The sequence below is a fragment of the Syngnathus leptorhynchus genome, chromosome 2 (assembly GCF_054491065.1).
Source record: "Syngnathus leptorhynchus isolate UIUO chromosome 2, UIUO_Slep, whole genome shotgun sequence".
Lineage (NCBI taxonomy): Eukaryota > Metazoa > Chordata > Actinopteri > Syngnathiformes > Syngnathidae > Syngnathus > Syngnathus leptorhynchus.
In genome coordinates, this window is record NC_141196.1 from 11882644 (window position 1) to 11906534 (window position 23891).

General features: G+C 40.9%; 1 protein-coding gene across 8 annotated transcripts in view; it reads right to left on the reverse strand.

The window, feature by feature from the left end:
- Nucleotides 1–23891, reverse strand: part of macrod1 (mono-ADP ribosylhydrolase 1) — a 113528-nt gene that overhangs the window by 12178 nt on the left and 77459 nt on the right. For 5 of the 8 annotated variants that reach the window (XR_015065508.1, XR_015065507.1, XR_015065509.1 and 2 more), the window contains exon 5: nucleotides 16361–16477. Coding sequence is in view for 3 of the 8 variants with exons in the window: in XM_085905904.1 (XP_085762030.1) it covers nucleotides 16361–16477 (117 nt within the window). In the remaining 5 variants the exon portion in view is untranslated. Of the gene's footprint in view, nucleotides 1–16347; nucleotides 16478–23891 lie in introns of all 8 variants that reach the window. The other 3 variants (XR_015065510.1, XR_015065511.1, XM_085905906.1) reach the window with 1 other exon arrangement.

Consider the following 23891-nt stretch of genomic DNA (forward strand, 5'->3'; position numbering starts at 1 on the left):
CATAAAAACATAAATCTTGTAATCCCATGTAGCTGCTATTATTACAGCCTTTTTTCCAAAGAGACGCTTGTCAGTGAAATGACCCCAAAATTAAAGGTGGTTTGTTTACCATTTATTAAATACATCTCTACCGCAATGCTCTTAGGCGGCACTGTTTTCCCGCCCAAACAAAGCTATGAAATATTTCAATGAGCACGACTAAAAGTGACTGTAAGTGTTGTAGTCTTTTCACGTGGATTTTTTTTGCCTTCTGGCTTTCCTGGCAGCAACATACTCTCCGCATGCTGCCATGCAAGCTCACTGCATGAACGAGCCATTTCTTGTGTTCTCATGTTCAACGCCTCGCTGCCCCCACCAAGATGAGAAGCCTGCGCATGAAAGCGCGCGGCTAGAGAGCCGCTCTTACAGGAGAGCCGGCAGACGTGAAATGAAAGAAAGTTACGACGGTCCTTCATCAAAATGATGAAGAAGAGCAGCAGTCCCAGAGAAATCACTTAGCAAGACTACAAGCGGCCGCACACTGAGAACTGGAAATTATTCATTCAAAGACATTGCAGACTTGAATGTGGATATTACAGATTAATATTCCTAGAATGTGTCAGTCCCTTGTCCAATTTTCACTCTTGCTGACTGGCTTTGTGAGACACGATCCACAGGACTTTATTTAAAAGGCTTGCTTGACATATAGCTGAAGGAGCGTGTGTTGAAAAAAAGTTCCTCTTTATTAATTATGCAACTCCTACTTTTTGATGCACAATGAGACAATCAATAAGTGATGAAAGTTTTAATTTTAAACAGGCCTCCACTCAGAGCACTGCAAACTTTTTGAGATTTTGCCAATTAGAAGACTATGTGCTCCGCGGAACAATAAAAGTGCTTCTCTGTTTTTTTATGGGACCTTTTCAACCAACTCCGAGCAATAATAATCAAATATTGTTGCTAGCTGATGTGCACTGCAGCTAAGAACGCAGATCCCAACTGATATGAGGTCTGGGTTGCCAACTTAGCCCCTTTTCAAACTGCACTCGCTCAGTGGCAGGGCAGTAAGTGTGCCCATATTTGGAAGTGCTGATTTTCACTGCCGGTTTGGACCACGTGAAGCCTGTATGTACTTTGACAAGATGTATTTCATTGTTGCAAGAGAAAGCCCTCGCCATGCTCATTTGAAGAAGGAGAAGCAGAAAAGGGAATGGTGCATCTCTTACTAATGGCACAGCGGGAACTTAGAGGGTTTAATCTCGTTCGCGAGCTACAGTTCCACCGAGACGGCGTCGAGGTCTATTTCTGGCAGGGCAGAAGCGGAGCAATGTCTCAAAGATGAGAATCCTTTAGCTTCTTCCTGAGGATTATTATGTAATAAGTGAAACATCAAAACTTTTACAGAAATTGATAAAACCATGAATCAACATTTAATGTCATGAACCACTTAGACGGCTTCAAGAGTGTTTTGGATGAAAAGCGTCACTCATGACACACTCGACTTCTCTGCTGCATCCTCCTGGGCTAACACTGCCTGAAGTGCTATAATAGCATTTGGCTCTCGCTGTTGTCAGTTAGAAAAAAGGTTGAAGCCTTTTGTAGTCAACTGTTTTTTTTCCGCACTATGGGGGTAACTCAACTTCAGACTCAACCAATTGTGTTATGCAGCCGTCTACCAGAATGGAGACGGGAAGATAGAAGATAGAGTTCTGTGAAAAAGGAAGAAGGAAGAATATGATTGATTAGGCATATCAATGTGTTTTCAAGTGTATGAATTCATGTTAGACAAAACATTTCCTTAATTTCTGTGATTAATAATTGCAATTTTCTAGCGTTTTATCCAGTGCCTCATAAAGAGTAATACAAGCACGTTGGCCCTTTATTAAAATCTTTTTTTAGCATTTGGTCTCGATGACATCAATTTCTGAGTCAGTTTCAGTTGATTTAAAATGTCATCTTGTTCCATCTACGTCATCATAACAACTGCTGCTCAGAAACATGTTTATATTCATGTCATTTATCTTTCAACACCAAGTATAGACTAGACAGTGTCTCTGTTTATTTGTGTTATCAAAGGTTAATGTCTTTTTCCGAAGACTGATTCAAATCATAAACATTGATGATGGCTTGTAGACAATCACCGAACTATGAAAATTCAAAGAGCCATAGACTGCAATTACATTAACCATGATGTGTTTTAGCTTAACTTAATTAGTGCTTAGCCTAAGACCCACTGATGAAACTTGTGCAAAATGAACCATATTAAATGCGCATTTTTATGTACTGCGTTGCGACATTTTCTGGGACAATTATTTGCTAATATGAACAAGGGTGATGTGTGGAATTAAAAGTTATTGTAAGGTTTCACAGCTTTATGTGCAATAAATTTTGTTCCGTTGAATATAATCGTTTTGGTCACACAATAGCTATTTAGTATTATTTAGTATTAAATACGAAATTACAGCTTATCAATTCATCTTCCCGGAAAATCGGGATAAGAAATTGACTGTCTCTTCCAAAACAAATATAAATACTCAAATGATTGATCTTGTTAATGTGGGATGGCTGAATGGAAATGCGCAAAATTACATTTCCACTTTGTGAATCTGAAATGCAAATTAAAAAGGCGGCAATGTCAGACCATTAGGGACATCTAATTGGGCTGCAATATACAAAGCATATAAAAAAAAAAAAACATTCTTAAACATGATAATGAACTGTTTTGAAAGCTATTAGCTGAACAATATGATTGTGCTGGATAAATACAAATTTAAAAATAGATAGTTAATAAATAAATAAATCACACATTTTAATTTGAGATGGCTTTATGTGTTCCTAAATGTATTTTTCACTGTACTTTTTTCTTGGATATCAGGTTTTGAGATACTTTTTTTTTTTTTTAGTTTGACCAATAAAACCTTGCGCAATATGGATTTTAGCATGTGCTGTAATTTATAACTAAAATGTTTAAAAAAGCTTGCCTGTTGCTGAACCTAACGTGTAATTCATAAATATTCCTAAATAAATTCCTATAAAATTATGAATTATTATTATTGTTATTATTATATTCACAAACAGTGCCAAAATATCATCAAGAAGTTAATTTACATCCCTGACTATAATAATGAAGCAAAATATTATTGAGCAGTGTCTTTTTTTAAAATGAACATTCTTCTACTATACGATAGTTATTTTGCAATCACCATGTCTTATAGTATGATTGAAAAGAGCATTGATTTGACCCCTATGTACAGTATTAGATTATGTCTAAAAAACTGGTGAGAGCTTCCAGACTGGATGAATCATTATGGTGATTCATTAGATGCAGTTTATTTATAATTGAAATCTGGGACGACTTATTAAGGAGCAGGCGTCGGTTAAACACAAACAAATCTGTCTGCTTAATCACCGCCATCGTGCAGGAGTAACAATAAAGGAAAATGGACTCTCTGAAGACCTAAGTGGTGCATACAGCTCTCAGGGTGTTTATTGTACGCATCGTAAACGCGAGTGCGAGCTCTCAAGGACTGCTGCAGTGCAGTCGAGGGTTATAGCCCGACATGCAATCGGTGAAAACTGCTATAGTGAGCACCCAAATATGTGTTTTGACCACAAAACAGTCATAAAATGGATAGGACATACTACACTTGTTGTTGGGACGTGTGTTTAGCACGAGAGACAAAAGACGGGACCTAGTGAGATGTTGTAGTTGATGTTGCTTTTGTAAAATGGCGGGCTGGATTTGGTCCCCGGACTTAAGTTTGCTTGCTGTGTTTACGTGCGTTTCAACATCTCATCTTGTCAATCATCTGCTAAATATCCACTCAAGCGATGTGTGTGCGTTTCACATGAATCCTAATCTACAATTGCCATGTAAACGTTTCCACTCGGCTAAACCAATCATCATCATCTTTATTTCCTCCGTGTCATCTATTCTCCGCACTCATCCTTCCGCCCGTCTTAACTCATCTGTCTGTTCCTTCTACTTCTCTTCGTCTTTCGGTGTCACTCGCTGCGTCCTTTGTCATCGCCCTCCCTCCTTGGCAGTTATCTCATCCTGTCGCTCCATCTCTCTTCTTGCCCCCATTACCCTCTTCTTTATTCTCTCTCTTGTGCTCTACCTTTCTTCGTCCCTCTGTTTTACACACGCACACGCGCACACACACACACACACACACACACACACACACACACACACACACACACACACACACACACACACACACACACACACACACACACACACACACACACACACACACACACACACACACACACATCTGCTCCTCGCCGGTTCTTTCCCCCTCAATCTTTATCTCCGTCTCAGTCTCTCTCTCTCGCTCGCTCTCTCTGTCTCTCTCTCCCTCTCTCTCTCTATCACCTGAGCTCGACACATCTGTCAGGAGTGGGCCTTATTTACCGCCTCTCTTTGCTCCTGTTTACATTATTGATCGGCAGGGTTGCTTTAGTTCTGCCATACATCAACAGCCCCCCCCCCCGACTGCCGTCATCCTCCAACCACCCCCTCCCACTCTCCTCTTCTGGGGTTGTGGGCTAAATTGGAGGACAGGATGGTGGAAAGGAAGCAGAGCATATTTTGTGTAAATGTGAGCAGCAATATGCTGTACTTGATGTTTGCTCAGGATGACGGCCATGCTGCTCATGTTGATTTGAACATAACGGCAGTCAACATTTTATCTGTGCCGGATCACTCTGCTGTGACTCCCAGTTGTTGGTGCACACACGTCGCATGCTGCCTGCCGACTGGTGCATTTCCAATGGGCTGTTTGCCCGTGGCAACAATCGATGCGCAACCTCGTTTAAGGGATATATTCAGGGAATTCAGGGATTAAATGCATTCTGTTCTTGGAAAATGTCTGACCTTCAGTTTCTTCCGTAGAAAAAAAAATACAGACAAATACTCATCATCAAACGTTTAGTTTTTCAAGTTACGAACAAAGTTTGGGATTTTTCCTTCTAGTTAATACTTTGACTTTTTAAAATTTGGTTCGTTTTTAAAGTGAGTTAGGTATTTTTGAATGCTTCTCTGCATTTTGTATTCATTTTTTAGTAAATTTAGTTTGCTTGTAATGGTGTTGGCATTGCGTTCCTTGAGATGATTTATATTTTGTATTTTCAGATGCTCCACTACACATTAGGGTTGTGAAAAGAATTTTTCAGCCTTCAAATTGAAGTAACAGCATGGTAAATGGCCAAACCAATTGGCAGCAGCTCCTGCCATTAAAAGCACACATCAACAAACGGGTTTTATATATTGCTACAAATAAATGGGCTCGGGGTTAAATTGCATTTCAGTTCATTTAAATGTGAAAATGTTTTCCACTTCCGGTCTGATGTGAAGTGTCAAAAAAGACCAAGCAAAAAGCCAAATACTTTTTAAATCTAGGTGAAAATTTGGGTGCCTTCACAAGCATATATTACTGAAAAAGTTGGTCAAATCCCGAATTATACAACCTCAGTTACCTCATTTGAGGGAGGGAGGGAGGAGTGACTCAAGCTCGAAGCAGGCCAAAGTAATTTTCCTGTTTAAAATGGCAGGCAGAGAGCTTCTGAGATTTGATTGTTGTTGGATAAATGCAATGTTCCCAGCGACTACTTGATTATTGCACTTTTTACCTTTCCCTCTGTCTATGCTTACAGATTCCTGTGAGATGAAAATTGTCTTGAGCTAATTAAGAAAATACATTGTAGCGGTGTTGGTCTACAGTGTACAGCTGTTATGCGCATTATCTGACATATTTAATTTGTGATACCAGCTGCTCTTTTTTCATATTCCTGTTTAGAAAGAAAAACACCTTCTATCACCATGCCAAACAGGAAAACAAATACGCAAATAGCATCATGTTACACTGACAACCACCCTAAAATAAAAACTTCAAAATCTCAGAAGGATAAACAAAAGCTGAAGCAGTGGGAAAATTAAATTAGTTGTGTGTGATTATCACTAGCAAGGTTAAACGTATTTTTCTCAGTAAGGTGTCACAACAACTGTTACAAATTATTATCGTGACAATATGAAACAGAACTTGAAATATTGATATGTAATTTATTCCTCATTTGCCTGTTGTATATAACAAAACGATGTGTTCTCTGTTCAGCACTTATTTACACGGAGTCTGGAACATTATTTCAGAATATTTACAATTAATAATATTGCCAGACACGCATATGTGTTGGGGGGGGGGGGGGGGGGGGGGAGATCACAATATCCTCCACGGCATTTTCCTATTAGGAGCTGGTGCCTATCTCAGCCGAAATTAGATGAGAGGCGGGGTACACCCGGGCTAGTTGCCTTCAGAACTCAAATTTCTTACCTATAGAAGATGTTTGAGAAGAGGTACTAGATACTAAAACCAAAAAGCAGTACTAATTGTATTACTAAGGAGCAACTTACCCCCTACTTCAAAGCCAGTACACAACAAATCTGCTTAAATTTGCAACCAGGTTCAGCTCTTCAACTGGCCGTGTTTTGTTTAAAAACCCACCCAAATCCATCTCTGATTGGCTTACAATGAAATTGGACTCGACCTCAGTCAAGTCAGCACTTATGCGATTGTCTCGCACCCTTGCATCACGTAAACTGGTATGATTGAAAAAGAAATTAATTACATTGCACATGACTGAAAAAAGTAACAGTACAGGCCACCAAGGTTGGTTGCTATAGAGAGTGGAGTGAAGCCAATCCTCTCTCCCAGGTGGGCGTCACACTGGCATGAGATTTAAGAGAGCTTGACTAGGTGCCATCCGGTGACACCCATCCTTTGTCTGCCATTGAGGCTGTGTTTTTTTGTCATCGTCCTTTTGGCCGTGTCCACCCTCCACCTCCTACCCGTCCTTCCGTCCCTCCCCTGTGGCCCCAACGCATTCTTACCTGTGAGGCCACGCGTAGCCGCTTCTGTTTTTCACACTCAACGGCCGTCAATCCTTTCTCCCTTGCCCCCCTTTCAATCTCCCTCCGTTGCTGCCTACTCTCATCACATAGCTCCATCTGGCCCTCGCCTTTCTTCATCTGCCTTTAAATCAGGAGGCTGGAAAAAGGCGAGCTGGCCTTTTGTGCGCGGCGCCTCAGTTTGTGCTCAGTGGAGCGTAGACAGCTCTTAAATTCAGAAAAAAAAGAGTAAGGCTAAAGTCTTGTTTGGGCCCTTCAGCTCCATCTATCTCTTTTTACCTTTGTCAAAAAATGAGAATGAGGGAGGGGAACAGATGGAAAGGACATGAATAGAAACGTAGACAGTATTCTTTAGCCTCCGTCAAACGTGCTTTCCGGCTTTCCTCGTTTTCCCCAAGACAAGTAACAGTAACGGATAAACGTTCATTCACACAACGACCATAAAAAAAGAAGTGCATGTTTGGTTCGGTCCAAATACACATTAAACTGAAACTGTCGGACCAATCACTTCATACTACATATATGTGTGCATGTATATACATGTACACATACATACACATATATATTCATATATATATATTGTTCATCGTGCAGGTGAATGAATCAATGAACTAACACCAGACCTGCTGTTGTGATCATCATCACAGTCCTCCTCCTCATCGAGGATTGTGAAGGATTTTAACACCTCCACATGTCGCACAGCTGACACCATGGCAGGGAGAAGCCGAGGAAAGTTGTCAGTGGTGTCAAAGTCAGAAAAAATGTAACAAAGGTAACGACACAACAGTCTTTAGCCCAGAGCACTGTCAAGGCTTTTGTCACCACTAAAGCAACACGACTGTCGAAGATGATGGTGACGATGGGAGCAGGGGGCGGGGAGAAGGTGAGAAGAATTAGCTGATCTGGTGGGGTGGAAGTGAAAAGAATGGAGTTAAAGAAAATGGAGAGGAGGACCAGGACTAGACTGTAAGTACATAAGGGTGACGAGTTGGGAGAGAAAAAAAAAAAGTGAGGATGAGGTGTTTGCCTTGTTGGTGTCACGAGGCAGAAACGCGGATTCGTCAAAGGAGAGAGAAAAGAGAGCTTGTCAGGGTGACGGTGGAGGCAGTGAGAAGGGGGTCTGGAAGAAAGAGGAGGAGGGGGAGAGAGTTTTTTAATTAGCGGTAATTGGCCACTGAGGGAGCAGAACGGAAGAGTCGGAGAGAGGGGGGAGAAAAGACAACAAGGAAGTTTTTGACAGAGTGATATCTTTCTCCCTTTGTAGATCTCTCTTTCCATCAGCACTTCATCTTTCTGGGCCTATATCCATCTCCAACTGTGTTCGTACCCACATGGATAATGTCACTCCCTTCCTTAATATAAAATATTTATTATGAGCAGTATTTGTCGAGGAAGGCAGATGCAACCCTAATGAAAAATATAACTATTTTATTTTCAAGCAATTTCTATGAAACAATAATACAATAATCCTCCAATGTAGGAATTTTTAACTCATTTCCACCGCAGGCCATCTCATTTCCTTCAAAGAAAATCATTTGAATCTATCGTCATTAAAATGGTGGCACCGTGCATGTAAGACATCCGTTTTTGCATCATAGTTGCGGTTCCATGAGAACATTTATTTCAGTTAACCCTTATTGAAACATTTGGTATGTCCAGCAAGCGTGATTGTATTGTAAATTGTAAAAGTGAATTGTCTTGTATAAAATGTTCACTACCTCATCATTGTATTGAACGGTGAAATGGAAATAAATCCAAAGTAGGGAGTTTTGAATGAAGCTGGGCCTCATTCAAATATTTGTCTCTAAAATTCTTGCTAGTGGTTTTATTGTGACTGTGAGCTGCACTTTGAAGCAACTGTAAGTGGGAGAAACGTCATCTTGTGGGCCACGAATGCCCACCCAACGGTTTTAGTAAGTACTTTCCCATCCCTAATAAAAACCTCATCGCATTTTGACATATATTGGACACAAGTTCAAAACTGCCCCTGCATTTTAATGCACTATTATTGTTCAGTTTATCTTCTGAGGGGATTTGGTGGAAAAATATGTGCAATACATAATTTGTATCCAATACAGAGCAGTGATTCACTTCAGCCATCCAGTTTCTATCGTGCTCGTACTCATTAGCGTCACAGGTGAGATGCCGAGTCTGGGCGAGAGCAGGGTAAATTCTGTTTTTGTCACCTGCCAATCATACACGCCAATAAAACCAGAAAAAAATTATGATCATATTATATATAAGAAGTACAAACAAAAAGACAGACCCCTATTCACTATTGCTTTTCATTGAAGCTGTTAATCAGTTTTATACTTTGGTTTATTGTTCTTAGCTTCTGTACCGTTAAATTGTTTTCCATCCAATATAGTTGTTCTAAATGCGATTCAAAAATACATTTGGAAACTCCTCACAACATCGATTCAACCCCAGATCGTCCAACTGAGGAGCAGACATGCTCCCTGCGAATCCACAGTGTTGCCTGTGATTCAAGTCGTAATCATCTCATTATCATCCTTTTGTAGTCAGTTGGTGCCTTAGTTTGCCATTCAAATAGCCTAGTGGGCGGATGGGGCATATGCAAATTTTTTATTGGCCTACGGGACTGCTATGATTGATTATAATTGGCTTACAAATTCTGCCTAACAACGGACTGCTTCCCAGACCAGGAAAAAAAAGAGTCCGAGCCATTCTGTTGATCTACGTTGCGACATAGACAAGATAGTTACAATTTTAGTATTGCAGTAAAATTTTAGAATACTTTGTAAAACCCAAACATGTCTAATTTCCTGCGTGATTCATATTGCAATAGAAATTGGAAATGTGTGTAAGTACAGCCAAGTGGTGTATGGTGTGGGGATCTTTGGGACAACAGTAATGGGAATGCGTCCCACCCACGAAACAGTAATGAACATTCATTATTGTTTTGTGGGTGGTGGGCGCACATGAAAGGGGTGAGGCAGCCACCTGGCAGGAGGTGGTGGGCTTTACAGAACCGGGCGTTTCACTTCCGGGTTAGAAATATAGCCACCAAAATAACTCATATTTCAGAAGAAATTAGATCACCATCGTGCTCAAGGTAATAACCGTGGGGATGATAAAACAGTATAATATCTCACCTTTCAAATATATTGAGAGATGAAATGAATTGGAGAGCTATAGGAGGAAATGCTACCGTGCATTTACAGTACTGACAACTTCATACTTATCTAAAGTATGGAAAATAAGGAGGAAAAACTCATTGCATCAATTTTCAAGAACTGAGCCATACCATCTCGTACTGAATCGAAACATTGTAGCGTTGTATCGCACCTCATGTGTCGAGATATGTATCGAATCATCTTTTATTGGAGAGTTGCACTCCGCAAATGTCGATATAGGATAAGCAGACTATAGGTTTGAGCGTGAGAAAAGCTGACGCAATTCAAGGAGTGAATGATGATTGCCACATTAAAAATCTACTGATGTTTCTTATTGGACATCAAAAGCCCTTTCTCGATCTTGTCCTTCACAGTCTATTAAAGGCTTTACATTGGCTCCCAGTCTGTAGAACAGATTTTCAACTTCTGCTACTGGTCTATGAGTCACCAAATGGATTGAGTCCTGAATGCAGTAAAGAAATGCTGATTGAAGATAGAGCAGGTTAGGCTCTGAGATTTTTGTCCCATACCTTTGATCAAGGAACTGTTTAAAACAACTTCACAGTACGGTCTTTTAGTAAATTTAGAAACCTTTCTTTTCTTTACTTTTAGGTGTTTTAAATGTTTTTAACGTCTTCTGGTAATTTGTTTAAATGTTGTCAATGTACAGTCTTGTAATTTTTTTGGTGAACTTTTTCTTCTCTGCTTTGCTTTGTAAGCTGTTGCGTTTGTATAAATGCTTTTAGGTGTTTTGTCTTTGCTTATGTGAAACATATTGAGTTGCCTAGTGCTTGTTGTTTTACAGTTTAAGGTGTCACTGTTCTACTTGACATGTTTGGTTTCACAAAATGATTTCTTTGCTTTTTGGTCAGAAACAGGTGTTTTGCTGATACTAACCCATGTGCTATTGCTGATTACAAAAGAACAAAAATAAATGGTCAAAGACGTCAGTCTACTCATTCTTTTGGTTGGTGCTTGGTAATTACTTGAAGGAAAAGTCAACATAGTCTGAAACGGCTGACAATATGGGCAACTCTGCTTCAAAAACAGCTGTCAGTAAATGTGTATTTGAGCATATATATACTATAAATAACATTTTCATATTATTCCATTCAAATGTCAGCCTGCCCCTACCCCCTTCATTTTATCAATGTGCGGTCTAGAAAGGAATCTATGGAAACATTGTGATAACTGTTTATATTCAGTTATTCATAACTTCAGACCAAGCTCAAATGTCAGAAATACATGAAAAATATATATAAATGGCCAAGCCTTGGCGGTTTGATTATGATCTGACCTCATGCTAACAAGTCTTCCCCACGCTGTTGCTTTTAGCTGGCCTTTGCTTCCTTCCACTACCTCCCCTGTGTGTGGTGATGTTCTGCATTGGTAAGTAGCAGGGGGGGAGCAAGGGCCGGCTGGGGAACAGGTTTGCGTTATCGGTACACAAGTGGGCTCTCGGGCGTCAGGATCGTCGGGACAACACTTAGGGCCCACTCTCCCTTGTCAGGCAACAAGAAACAGGCGCAAAAACATAGTCAGCTTGTTTCAAACCTAAACAAATCCACATGTGCGGCAGCCCTAAAGCTAACAGCTGTTGATTTATCGCTGCTAAGTTTCTCTTAAATGTTAATGAACTTTAGCAAAACCGCCTTGCTGTTTTCCAGATGTCATTTGTCAACATGTCTAAATTGCATGTGACTCTTGCTAAACAGCAGCCATGGTGGGCCGTGCACTCTCTGCGCTGTTGCTAGGTTACGGTGCAGAGATACTGCCGGTTTAAGTGGCAGCAGGCTCGTCTGGGGGCTCTCCGCAGGGACGGCTGACATCGGGTTCATATGACCATTTGGCAAATTCGCTGGTATAGAGCGTTTGAAATCACATCTGGTGGCCAGATCAAAGCCTGTCCGTTTTTCAGGCATAGCTCCTCTTCTGTCGAGTTGCATTTCAATTACAAGTGCTAGGAAAGCTTAGTTTGCCCTTCTTTATTTGTGCTTGCATAGCAACTCCAGAAAGCGTCTGATGTCTTGGTAGACACACCCATGGGATTGAGTTGCTTGGTGTGAAGCCATTTCCTGATTGCTATAAACAACTTGTGAACTTCCCCAACTGTCTGCTTATTTGCATTTGTGTTATGATTCTTAATCTATACCTTCAACACCTGGAGCTCAATGAGGAGTGGCTGTCGTACACCCTAAATCTCAATTTTACACAAACTTTGGGGTCCAGAATTTGAAAAATCACGTTAACCCCGAAAGCGGGTTGTATAGAAACTCTTGTTTTTTTATTTATTTAGAAAGGTATGTTTTTAGACAGCCAAAGGGCTCCTTTGTTACATTAATTAAAGTCAAGCATGTTGTTCGACAGCCGAAGAGGTCCGTTTGCCTTCCATCACCCACACACATCAAAGTCAGTTGATATTTTATTAAAAGAAAAGTAATACGCAGATGGCAATATCAGGTGGATTGAGTAAGTCATTTTGATGCTGTGTGAATTAGATGAAAGAGAGGAGAAGAAAGCATCCACTTATTCTACTGTGTCCGGCCACGTTCTTTGATTTGTGATGAGGTGCTTCCGCGAACTTCCTCCTTTCCGATTCAAAAACGATCCTAGATGTGCATAACACTAATAAAGCAGTGATAAAGATCAAACAGCCCAATTTCTTATTATCTAATGCCTTTGAATTGGTCACGGAAATTTATTGTATCACTCAAGCCAAGGTTTACGCGCTAGTCATTTAGCTTTCTACGGTCCTTATATCAGGCGGTTCGGTGGGCCACTGGTTAGCACGTCCGCCTCACAGTAAGGAGGGTGCCGGTTTGATTCCACCTCCGACCCTCCCTGTGTGGAGTTTGCATGTTCTCCCCGAGCCCGCGTGGGTTTCCTCCGGGCACTCCGGTTTCCTCCCACATCCCAAAAACATGCTTGGTAGGCCGATTGAGCACTCTAAATTGCCCCGAGGTGTGAGTGCGAGTGCGGATGGTTGCTTGTCTCTGTGTGCCATGTGATTGGCTGGCAACCGGTTCAGGGTGTCCCCCGCCTACTGCCCGATGACCCCTGGGATAGGCTCCAGCACGCCTGCGACCCCCGTGGGGACAAAGCGGTACAGAAAATGGATGGATGGATGGATGGATGGATGGATGGATGGATGGATGGATGGATGGATGGATGGATGGATGGATGGATGGATGGATGGATGGATGGATGGATGGATGGATGGATGGATGGATGGATGGATGGATGGATGGATGGATGGACGGTCCTTATATCATCCATATAAAATACTACTTGAAAATGGTGTATATGGTACATAGAGTAATGGAGTATATCAAAATGTATCAAAACTCTTCTGGCATAAAAGGTATACAGATCCTTCATTTTGCACGATCAAGAAAGACAGGTTAAAAATCATAAAATCTAGAGTACTGTTAGTGAGGATGTCTGCCTCACTGGGTTTCCTCTCAGGTCCGGACTGTTTTTTTTTTTTCTCTCTCTCTTTCTCAGTTTGCACGTTCTCCCTGTGCTGGTGATGATGTTCTCCAGGTAATTCAGCTTCCTCCGGCATTCCAAAACCATGCACGTTAGGTTAATTGAACAGTCTGAAGTCTCCATAGATGTGAATTTCAATTTAAGGTGTCACCTGCCTCTTGCCCTATCGTCAGCTGGGAAAGGCTCCAGCTCATCCAAAAACATAATGAGGACAAGTGCAATGTAAAATAGATGGATGGCTACCTGAAACAATATTCCTTTGGGTTTGAAATGTTCACATACAATAAAAAGCTGCAAAAGCTTTGGGGAAATACATTACACATGCAGCTAACCAGGTCTGGTCAAAAACTGGGTTAGAATAATATGGGAATTTTCATTAGTTTTTAATGTTTACAAAAAAAAAAGCCAACATTCATTTTAGTCAGGTTAAGCATTAGTTTTATCCAAAAGCTCGTACATGAAATGAAATAACAAAGGCAAAAACAATGGGCGTATTACCTACAGATATTCTTAATTTTAGTGGATTTTATAAGAGTAAAATTTATTTCAATTATCTTTTTAAAAGCACTCTCTTTTTTTCCGTATCAGTTTTTGGTTTTATTACGTTTTGCAAAAACTGTTTGAAATGATAAGGAGAGGCTTTATTTTGCCACTGCCATTTATTTACTTGTGCATGCCTATTTTTCGCACATTGCACGACTTTCAACTTTGAGACAGTTTGCATTTTCACCATCCAAAACACTTGCATACAAATGTCCCAAAGCAGCTGGATATATTTATTTATTTTAAACATTTCTAGTTGAAAAGCGGCGCTGTGTAAAAGCTGTGTTCCACAGCACTATTTAGGCTCCAAGTCTTCTTGCTGCCTATTTTGTCAACTCTACTTTGCTTTACCTCCATTTTTCCTATCTACTTTTTTCTTCCCGCTGAGAGGTGATCAAGACCCGTTGTGAGTATTTAAGGACTGCAGACACTCGCTTGATTATTCTTGGGGCTCTATATTTTGTCAGGGCGGGAGAGGGAGCGCGGGGGGGCTTCGGGACCACCGACTGGGTGAAACTACACGCACAAGAAAACAGGCATGTCACACAGCACATGTACTCATAAAGCTTGTCCGTCAACAGGCTGTCAGCAGATGAGACAGCGAGTAGGCTTGACATGCACCTGAACTACACAGAGACAAGCTTGCAACAAGCAGTGCAGTATCCAATCAGGCAGGCGCGCGCACACACACACACACACACACACACACACACACACACACACACACACACACACGCACACAAATGCACTCATGCACGCACAACCATAGAAGCCAACAACAATCAAAGAGGAGCTGACAATGTGAGCCCATCTCCTCCCAGTTCTTCAAAGCGTCCTCTCATCCATTCTCCTCAACAGACCGTATTTACTCACAAATACATAAGCATAGAGGCAAGTAGGATTTCAAACAAAAGCTATGGACCTATCTTTCCTGATAAAATCATGGTAAAAATCCCTAAAATGAATTAATATGAGGCACTGTGGACAAGTATCAGAGATTATTTGTTCAATATATTATACGTGTTTGAAGGTAATTACTAAAAACCTGAAAAGACTGTTGAGATGTTCTGCACAATTTCTCGAGCACCTCCGTTTGCATCAGTGGTTACTCGGGGCAGTTGTGATGGGCATTTAGCTCAATAGGCAAAGGCAATTAGATTGCACATTTCATACATGGGTTTGGGAAGAAGGGCATCCTGAACAACCTGGATTTATAACTACGTAAAGTTGGGACTGACTTCAGATAATGCACCCCCAAAAATACCGCCTCCCTTACGAGAGCCTGCTTACATGGCCGCTTTAGAGCGCCTCGTTGTCAGCTGTGAGTGCACATACATCACGGACATAAGACAACATTAACGAAGGGGGAGGGAGTGGAATAAGTCTAAAGTTTGACTTGACTGTGTGAGGGCCAAGGCTTGCAACTGGCATGGTTGCTTCCGAACGCCTCAGCCACCAGAGGCTTTAAGCCAAACCTGGTCCTCGAGAGCCGCTGTCCTGCATATTTTAGATGTCTCCCTCCTCCTACACACTTGATTGAAATGATAGCTGATGAGCTAAATATAGCTACTATATAGCAGCTAAATATAGCCGGATATATGGCGAAATATATAGCTGGATAAATGTTGAGCGAAAATAGTGATAGGTTTGTGCATCATTTTCAACAATCTCCTGAGGTCATGTTCAAAAAAAGAATGTTAAATTGTACTTACCTGTACAGTCATTTCAAGGTTTAATGAGAGATTCAGCATCACACCAAACTCCAGCTTTCCACTCAATATGGGAATGTGGGACAGAGCTGCTTCCTATGGATTTTTATTTTATTTTTTTTTAGCTTCTGAGAACAGTCACTTAATGTGATGGAGTTTTTCAAGGGATGTTTCAAACGGTGTTGTTTTTGTCGACTGGATGTGAAGCACAAAGGCTCTCCACATGTTTGCACACAAGCAATTTTCAACCTGAAACAATGACTAAAGGTTTTCTGTCAGTCTAAATGTTCATATTAAAGTGCCACTTAATAATGGATTGCTTTAAGTGGAAAAGTGCAGGTGACACTATTACAGATTCTGGATGCTGATGTTGATATTTAACCAGCTGCATGATTTATGTGACAAGGAAACCGCTCCGCTTCCATATTTCTATTTTATTCATAAAGCTGCGTGACCTTTACTAATCTCTGGAATTTCCAGCGCATGAAAACGTCCCGGCATGTCTGTGGCACTTGGCGACATATTCCCACCAGGATGAGCACGCTTCGCAGCTTTCGCTGAGCAGTTGGCTGTTACACACATTTTGTACTCACACTTGGCAGGGAGACCGTAGCCGCCAGTGACCTTTGCTTGTCCGGTCTGGCAGCCGTGGAGGGAGGCGCACTCTTTCTTCAAGAGGGGCCCCGCAGCACGGTGGATGGCTCCGTCCACTAGAAGGGAGAGACGAGGGGATTCAGAGAGTTGGCCTACTTGCGGGAATCACCTGCAGCTAGTCATGTGTTTCAAGTCCAGCTGAGACTTTTACTCGACTGAAGCAAGTGTCAGCAGGTTTCGCGCTGCAAGGCTCGGGATAATGTCAAATTTAGCGCCTTTTGCAGGCGTTAACCTTCACCCTTAATCCCCCCCTCTCTTTGCTTTTCAAGAGTAGAAGCATCTGGATCACTTGATGTCAGTCTGCTTAATGGATTTGGGGGCAACTGCCTTGGTTAATTGCTCAACTTAATGTGTTATTAAGGACTCAGCTGACTTGGACTTTTTGGTCAATTAGTCATTGGTAATGACATTTTCATAAATCTACATAATATTCTGGAGTGTCTATCTTTTAACCGCGTCAAGACTTAAAACCATATATATGGTATATTTGTACAATTTGTATTTCCACATACATTTTACTACCATCTATCATTTTTTTATCATTGGGATTTCTTCCTTCATTGTCTCAAATCCAAGAAGAAGAACAAATGTATCACTGCAGTGACGCTTTGTAAGAGATGAGTTAAAGCTGGAAGTCAACTATAACTAATCATGACTTTTTGGAATTACTATGCCAATTTACAGATGACTTAACGCCTGAGATCAGGATTATAATAGTTTAGGACCTTTCATTATAGTTACTTTTATTCCATTTTGACCTTTAAGAAAGTTTGTTGATTTATTAGTAGTACTGTCTTTATTTTGGTTTATTTTTTATTTGTTCTGGAATTAGTTTTTTTATGGAGTATTTGTTGAGTTAAAGAGAACAAGAAAAGGTCACTTAGTATTCTGCAATAAAGTAAGGTAAACCACAAGTCTCAAACTACAGACCTTCCTTTTTCCGTAGCAACAGTTGTAAAGCAATACTGGAGAAAATATATATTCAAAAGGAACCCCAAAAGCTCATGAATGATATTATTTGACTCAGCTGAAAACACGTCTACTTTCAGTTTGTTTTTATTTTATGTTTTGTAGACAAAACATAAAATGTGATAATGACCTTGGCAGAGATGAGCAACATCTGCCCAAGTGCGGGCCCAAGAGTGAAAATCCAGTCGTGGATTAGAATAGAGGTTAACCTCAATAGCTCCTCCACATTGAAAAAAGGAATTGCAAATGAAAATTGCATTGGTCAAAACAAACCTCTCTGAACAAATGAGCTACACATATAACAGATACCCAGATGTTTTCAACACAGCTGGTGGAACTGCTGTCACGATACCACCTGGTCCCAATTCGAGCATATTGTCATAAAGTAAATATAAATCGTCTTTACAAACATTTTGTAGATTCGTTACACAATATTAGTGTAATCCTGTTGTTCATAACATTAATTTCATAGTAAATAAACATTTCAGCTCCATCAAAAATTGGCCAGAATAATAAGGGAAGGCATCGTTTCATACAAAAAAGACAAAAGAAAAACTAAACTGAGGACAATAACAATAAAGGACAAGAATAATCCACAGACATCACGCAAATATAACATTACTTTTATAAATTTCCAAAGCTTCCAGTCAGTGCTGAAGATATAGTAAAAGAAGAAGATGTCATTTTAGGAATCTGATGGAGCTTTTCCACTGCAGGGGATTGTAGAAAACTGCCATTTTGTGTTATGCAGAGTGATAATTTGATTGTATCACGCTATCAAATACTCTGAAAAGACAAGTTCACATGACAGGAACGTGACAGATTCTATTCACATACAATTATTGAACAGTTAACCGCCATTCCGGAAAATGTTCCACAATGGAGGCGTACGAATACAATAAACGTTTGGCTTCAGCCATTGAGTTTCCCTGTTAATTTAGCTTTTGTGCTTTTCTGCACAAACCAAATTATCCTCAGTAGGTCCTTATACCTCAGCGGTACAATAGGTCAATATTCCTATTACAATAGCGACTACAATTGAGTAATGTGCTATAATTGGCAAGTCATTAGTTTGCATATCTTAAATGTATGCTAAATGTGGTATAATAAGCGCATTTCAACACGGAATACTAAATTGCCTGAAAAGGGAAAAACACGAAACATTAAATACAGTAATCATCAAAGAAAATAATATTGCAAATCACGCAAGGCAAGATAAATTGGCATCTGGCGAGTCGGCGTATTGCGGACTCCTGGTCAGCTATTGACTATACCAGGCAGACAGAGGAAGGAATCATGGTGACTGTAACAATGAATACTTTCTTCTGCTAAACAGTAAGGATTGAAATTTAAATATATATTTGCGTCTGCACCCACATATGACAGCTCAGCCATCGCTCTGTGGGTGTGCTCGGACCACCAGTTAACGGTTTTGCCAAACTGGGTCCCTGCAGGTGGTCTAATGTCATCCCGACAGCATTAAATTGGCATATAGCATGCGGTGTCACACTGTTGTGGGCGGCGTCACGCTGTGTCGTGCTGAGAGGCGAGGGCACAAGCAAGTCATCTCCTATACTTTTCTAATGTTTGCACACAACTGTGTGTTGCATAGATTTATCAATTCGGAACTGTATTGGACTCGACCAACAACAATGCCATTTGACATGGCTTTGGCTCATCTAAATCACTCACCAAATAAAGCAGATGGTATTCCACAACACGTCATTCTCAACACAGCAAAATCCCCGGATTAAATGACATCTGCCGTTGAGGGAAAATCGGCTCCAAGAAAGTTAATTCTATAGTGACGTCGAGGAGTCGTGTGACATCCAACCCTTCATCCATAGCTTTAACTGCTCCAAACATGTGATGGATGTATTGCAGTTGTTTACCGAGGCTTTAGTGACATGAGAAAAGAAAGCTGAAGAGTTTGTGTACATCTTAAGGTTTGCCTGACAAATATTAGAATGGGCTTGAAAAGCATCCATATCTGTCAGGCCCTACTGAAGCTTTCTAGCGTCACTTGTTGTCATACACTTTGAAATTTAAATATGGGATGCATGAGTTGCATCGCTGCTGTAACTCGCCTTTCCATTACACCGTCATCTTTTGCCATTTAAGTTAATTGCATTTTTTTGTGTGTCTTTTACATTAACAGCAGCTTACTTGTTTTAGAACTTTAAAATGTTAATTAAAAATTGCTGTCGAGTTAATGAAGGTTTTACGATGGTGTCAATTTGACCCTGCAATGGATTATTTCCTCTTACATTATCTCCTATGGGAGATAAGATGTGCTCTCTCAGGTATCACTGTGACACTTGATTATTGCAGCGTGGGAATCCACATGACCTTTTTGCCTTGGTACAAACAGAGCCCCATAATTAGCCCTATGGGGCACATTGGCGTACATACCTCGGGGTATAAAAGGATTCATTCTAGTATTTGAAACAGTTTTACATGTCACACAGACTGAAAATTGAAGTTAAACTCGTCACTTACTTAACACATGTATCAACGTACGTGCCTTTTTGCCCTTGCTACGTATAAACAGATCAGCCCCTCTCATTCAGTCTCGCTTCGGACTTAGCGGGAGTGACCCCGCCTGATCGCCACATGATGTTCACTCCACACGTGTGGTTGGAGATATGAAGAAAGCATTCACAAGCAGTGAGGAGCGCAAATGATTGATGGCGTGTGAGGTTCTGCGGTATTTCTCAGGTACTGGCCTCCATGTAGGGCGTATGACTCTTCAAGGATGGCCTGTGATTCTCAGCATCAATATAAGTTATTAACTCCTGAGGACCACGTCTCCTTACGCAAGGTGGTCATGCCGCAAAAACTGAACTCAAATCAATTGTTCTCGAGAAACTCTGTGTATTGGAAAATGGCAAGTGTATCAAAAGACTTTATTTGATATGGCTTCTGGGAGTCTATAAGTGGGATGTGTCATTGGGATGATCAAATTCATTATCAAATACTCTGGCCATATCATTGCTTTATTGATCGCTTGACCATTCCACATTGTTGGCTCTTTTTCACTTCGGCTGACGACAGTTGCTTATCTTGTACTCATGTAGGCACATTTTTGATCATCAAACTTGAAACATAGAGTGTAAAAACAAGCCATAATGTTTTTAGCCTTAAGATGTTCCATTGCCAAAGTAAATGTTGTGTCTATTCAGTCATACTGGGGTTGATATATGCATTGTTATTGATCTATTCTTTGGTGCAGCCCGTATGAAATTAACATGACCACAGTGTCAAAGCAGCCTGGTTGTTCATACCTCAGTGGCTCCATTGCATGCAAATGAAGCTTGCGAACTAGTTGACAATCAGCCATAATTGGCTTCACCTAATGCCGCTAACACATTACTATGAATTAGTCATGAGTTCAGTTTACAATTACAAGTCACTAAAATCTTTCAGACAGCGTTAAACTCATTTCCATTAGAAAAAAAAATGAATTCATTATTTTGCATCCATTACCATACAAAATATCGCTTCAACATTTTGCACAACTGAAGTTTGGTCCTGGCGGGATGTAGAAAAGTGATGAGGATATTAGGAATAAACAATGGGCCGTTGGAGAGAAGCACACAAAAGACAAAAGGGATTGAGAGGCATGGTTGGACAGAGACAAAAGGGTTTGGAAGGGGATGAAATGCAGGTGTAGAAAAATAAACAAAGCGTGAGATGAATGTTTATTCATATTAGGAGAGAATGGAAGCAAAGGATGAATGGAGGGCTACAAAAAGATGGGCAGACATGAACGTTTTTGACATCTATGCTTGGAAGCCCAGTGACCAGTTTAGGTGTAATCACGTCTCACTGGCTTGGTATTGACTGAAGGGTGTGAGGAGGGAGTCGAAGAAACGAGGGGGGGGGACAGAAAGGTGATAATTGGCAATATGCTTAGCTGGCAAGAGGCCTGCAACCCACCAAGGTGGGACATACAAACAACACACACATGCACAAACACACAGTGCCTGCTGTGTTACACGCCAGGATGAGCATTACCTTCTTGCAAGCTCCAGTTGTTACCTTTGCACACACTCCAACACACAGGTAGATTGACATTAGAGTAAAACCAATCCTGAAATTCCTCCTGCGGAATGCTAATACGGCTGCCCTTGCCAGTTGACCTCTCATAGGCCAAACGGGCTGTCCGTCAAACTAATGGGGCGGAACGCTGGCATATTGCTTTCCCACAATCCCTCAGCAGAGCCAGGACACTCATTTACCTCAGTCAGCCGGTTGCCAAGGCAACATTTCAGATGGGTTTGGTGGTAAAACATGCACGTGCATGCTGTGAATATACACACACTTGGCCCAACTTGTTAAACTCACGTGAAAATACAAACATTGCACACACACACAAACAAGGTGGGAACACACAATGTTACACAAGCAATGTCACGAGCAAATTTATGTATGCAGGTGAGACATTGACAAGCACTGCCGCTACACTTCTCTCATTTCTTCACCCCAAAACCAATCTTACACTCTGCCTTCATTCACAATACATGCTCTGTGGTTCATTTTTCAGAAGCCCAAGCAGTCAGACCTAACACACACACACACATGCACTGTCGAAAACATCAGGTTGTACTGCAGCTGAGGCACAACCAGCACTAGGTATCAAAAATTTGTCAACGTGTGTAAATTGACTTAAGCTCTGCCAGTGAGGCCGGAAAAGCAGATTTTCTTGAACCAAATTAAAATAATTTTCCAATACACCCTTCAGACCCAAAGTAGGATCTCAGAAAAACACCTGCCGATCTATGCGTGATGTATGACCATCTCTGTTCAGCAGGTTATTATTGATATACAGTACCTCACAAGAGGAGGATGAGCCAGCTGGTGGGCTGAACAGGTGATTTGCTGCAAGTCTGACTACAGAGTAAAGATTGAAGATGGGGCTCTGGATTAGTTCCCTATCCCTCTAAAACCCTCCTATGCTTTATGAATGTTAAAGGAGTCAAGAGAAGATTACCAACCAGGAAATGCCAGCGCCCGAGGCAATGTTAGAGTGCTGGTATTCCCATGCTTTAAGGTTTGTAAGAAAATAGTCGAACTCAAAACATTAACGAAAGCTTGTCTCCATTTGTGCCCGAAACATTTCAAGTGTGAGCAATTCATAAAGCCATGCAAAACATCCTTGCTGTCCAAACACAAAATCAGGTCACTTTTGGCTAATCCATTTTAGAGTTGCAGACTTGATGAAAGTAAAACCATGCAAAAACTGCTTTAAATAAATACATGCCTCTGAGGAAAGAATTACTGCCGGTGGAAGTGTGACTTGAATTAAAACTACAAAATAATAAGTGAAAAGCCCCCCATGGAGGAAGCTTAACTGAGTAACTTAGCAAACCCCACCCTCTCGGAGGGAGTAACAATTTGGTAATTTACCGCAGGTTTTACATATCAGACAGCGCCGTATACTTTTGAGAAAAAATGAACAGGAGACGTGGGTCTCAAGTGTGAAACTTGACGAAGCTGTATAGCCCTTACACGCAAACACAAGGCAGTCTCTGATAAAACCAAAGGCGCAATAGTTGCCATTCCGTGTCAGCATTTTTTATACAGAACCGCAACTCAGGGGCTTTTTACAGCACTTTAAGGAGTGTAACTGCTTTACCCAAAGTCAACTGGGATAGATTGACCCTGAATAGGATAAGCAGTACCGAAAATGAACAGATGGGTGATTGAGATCGGAGTACGTGCTCCCACAACTGGAGGATTAGACTCCGCAATCTCCCTGAGCTTGTAATCTTCAAGACATCCTGACAATTGTCCAGAGCACCCTGCTCGTCTTCTGCAGGGGTCACAACGCTCGTGGAGTCTACATGTGTTGTGTGAAACATGAAGCCTTTGGAAATCATGTGGTGCAGTGGTATGGCACACCTCATCCATACCCGTAAACCATATGGTCCCCAAGCGTGCCAAGAACTTTGTTCATATTCTAATCTAGGCCAAACATCGAGCACATTCCCAGAAGGAAATGCAAGGCGGCTTTATTCATATAGCACATTTTATACACGAGGTGGTAACTTAATGTGCCTCTCATAATTGAAAGTGGAATTGAAAAGCATTTACAAACAAAAGAATTTAAAAGAAAATAAATAAAAGTAGCTTACTTAAGAACATACAATGCAAGCACATGATTTTGGAGAACATGACTTGAAGAATGCTGTGAAAGACCTCCATAAAGTTTTTCAACTAGATTTAAAAGCATTTAAACTTGGGCCTGACTTTGCTTCTATTGATATCTTCTTTCATTTGCATTCAGTATAAAGCCCGTAAACTCACGATGTTTGTTTTTAACTTTCGGCTTGACTACTTGACTTGAGTCTGCAGACTTCAGTAACATTGATGAACGATTTACAGGCAAGTGTTCAAATTTTAAAATCTGTAAATTGCTCGTATTTTCACAGGACAATTGAGAATTTCTAGTTTTGCCCTCACGATCACACCATTTTGCAGATTTTGCGGTTTACAATG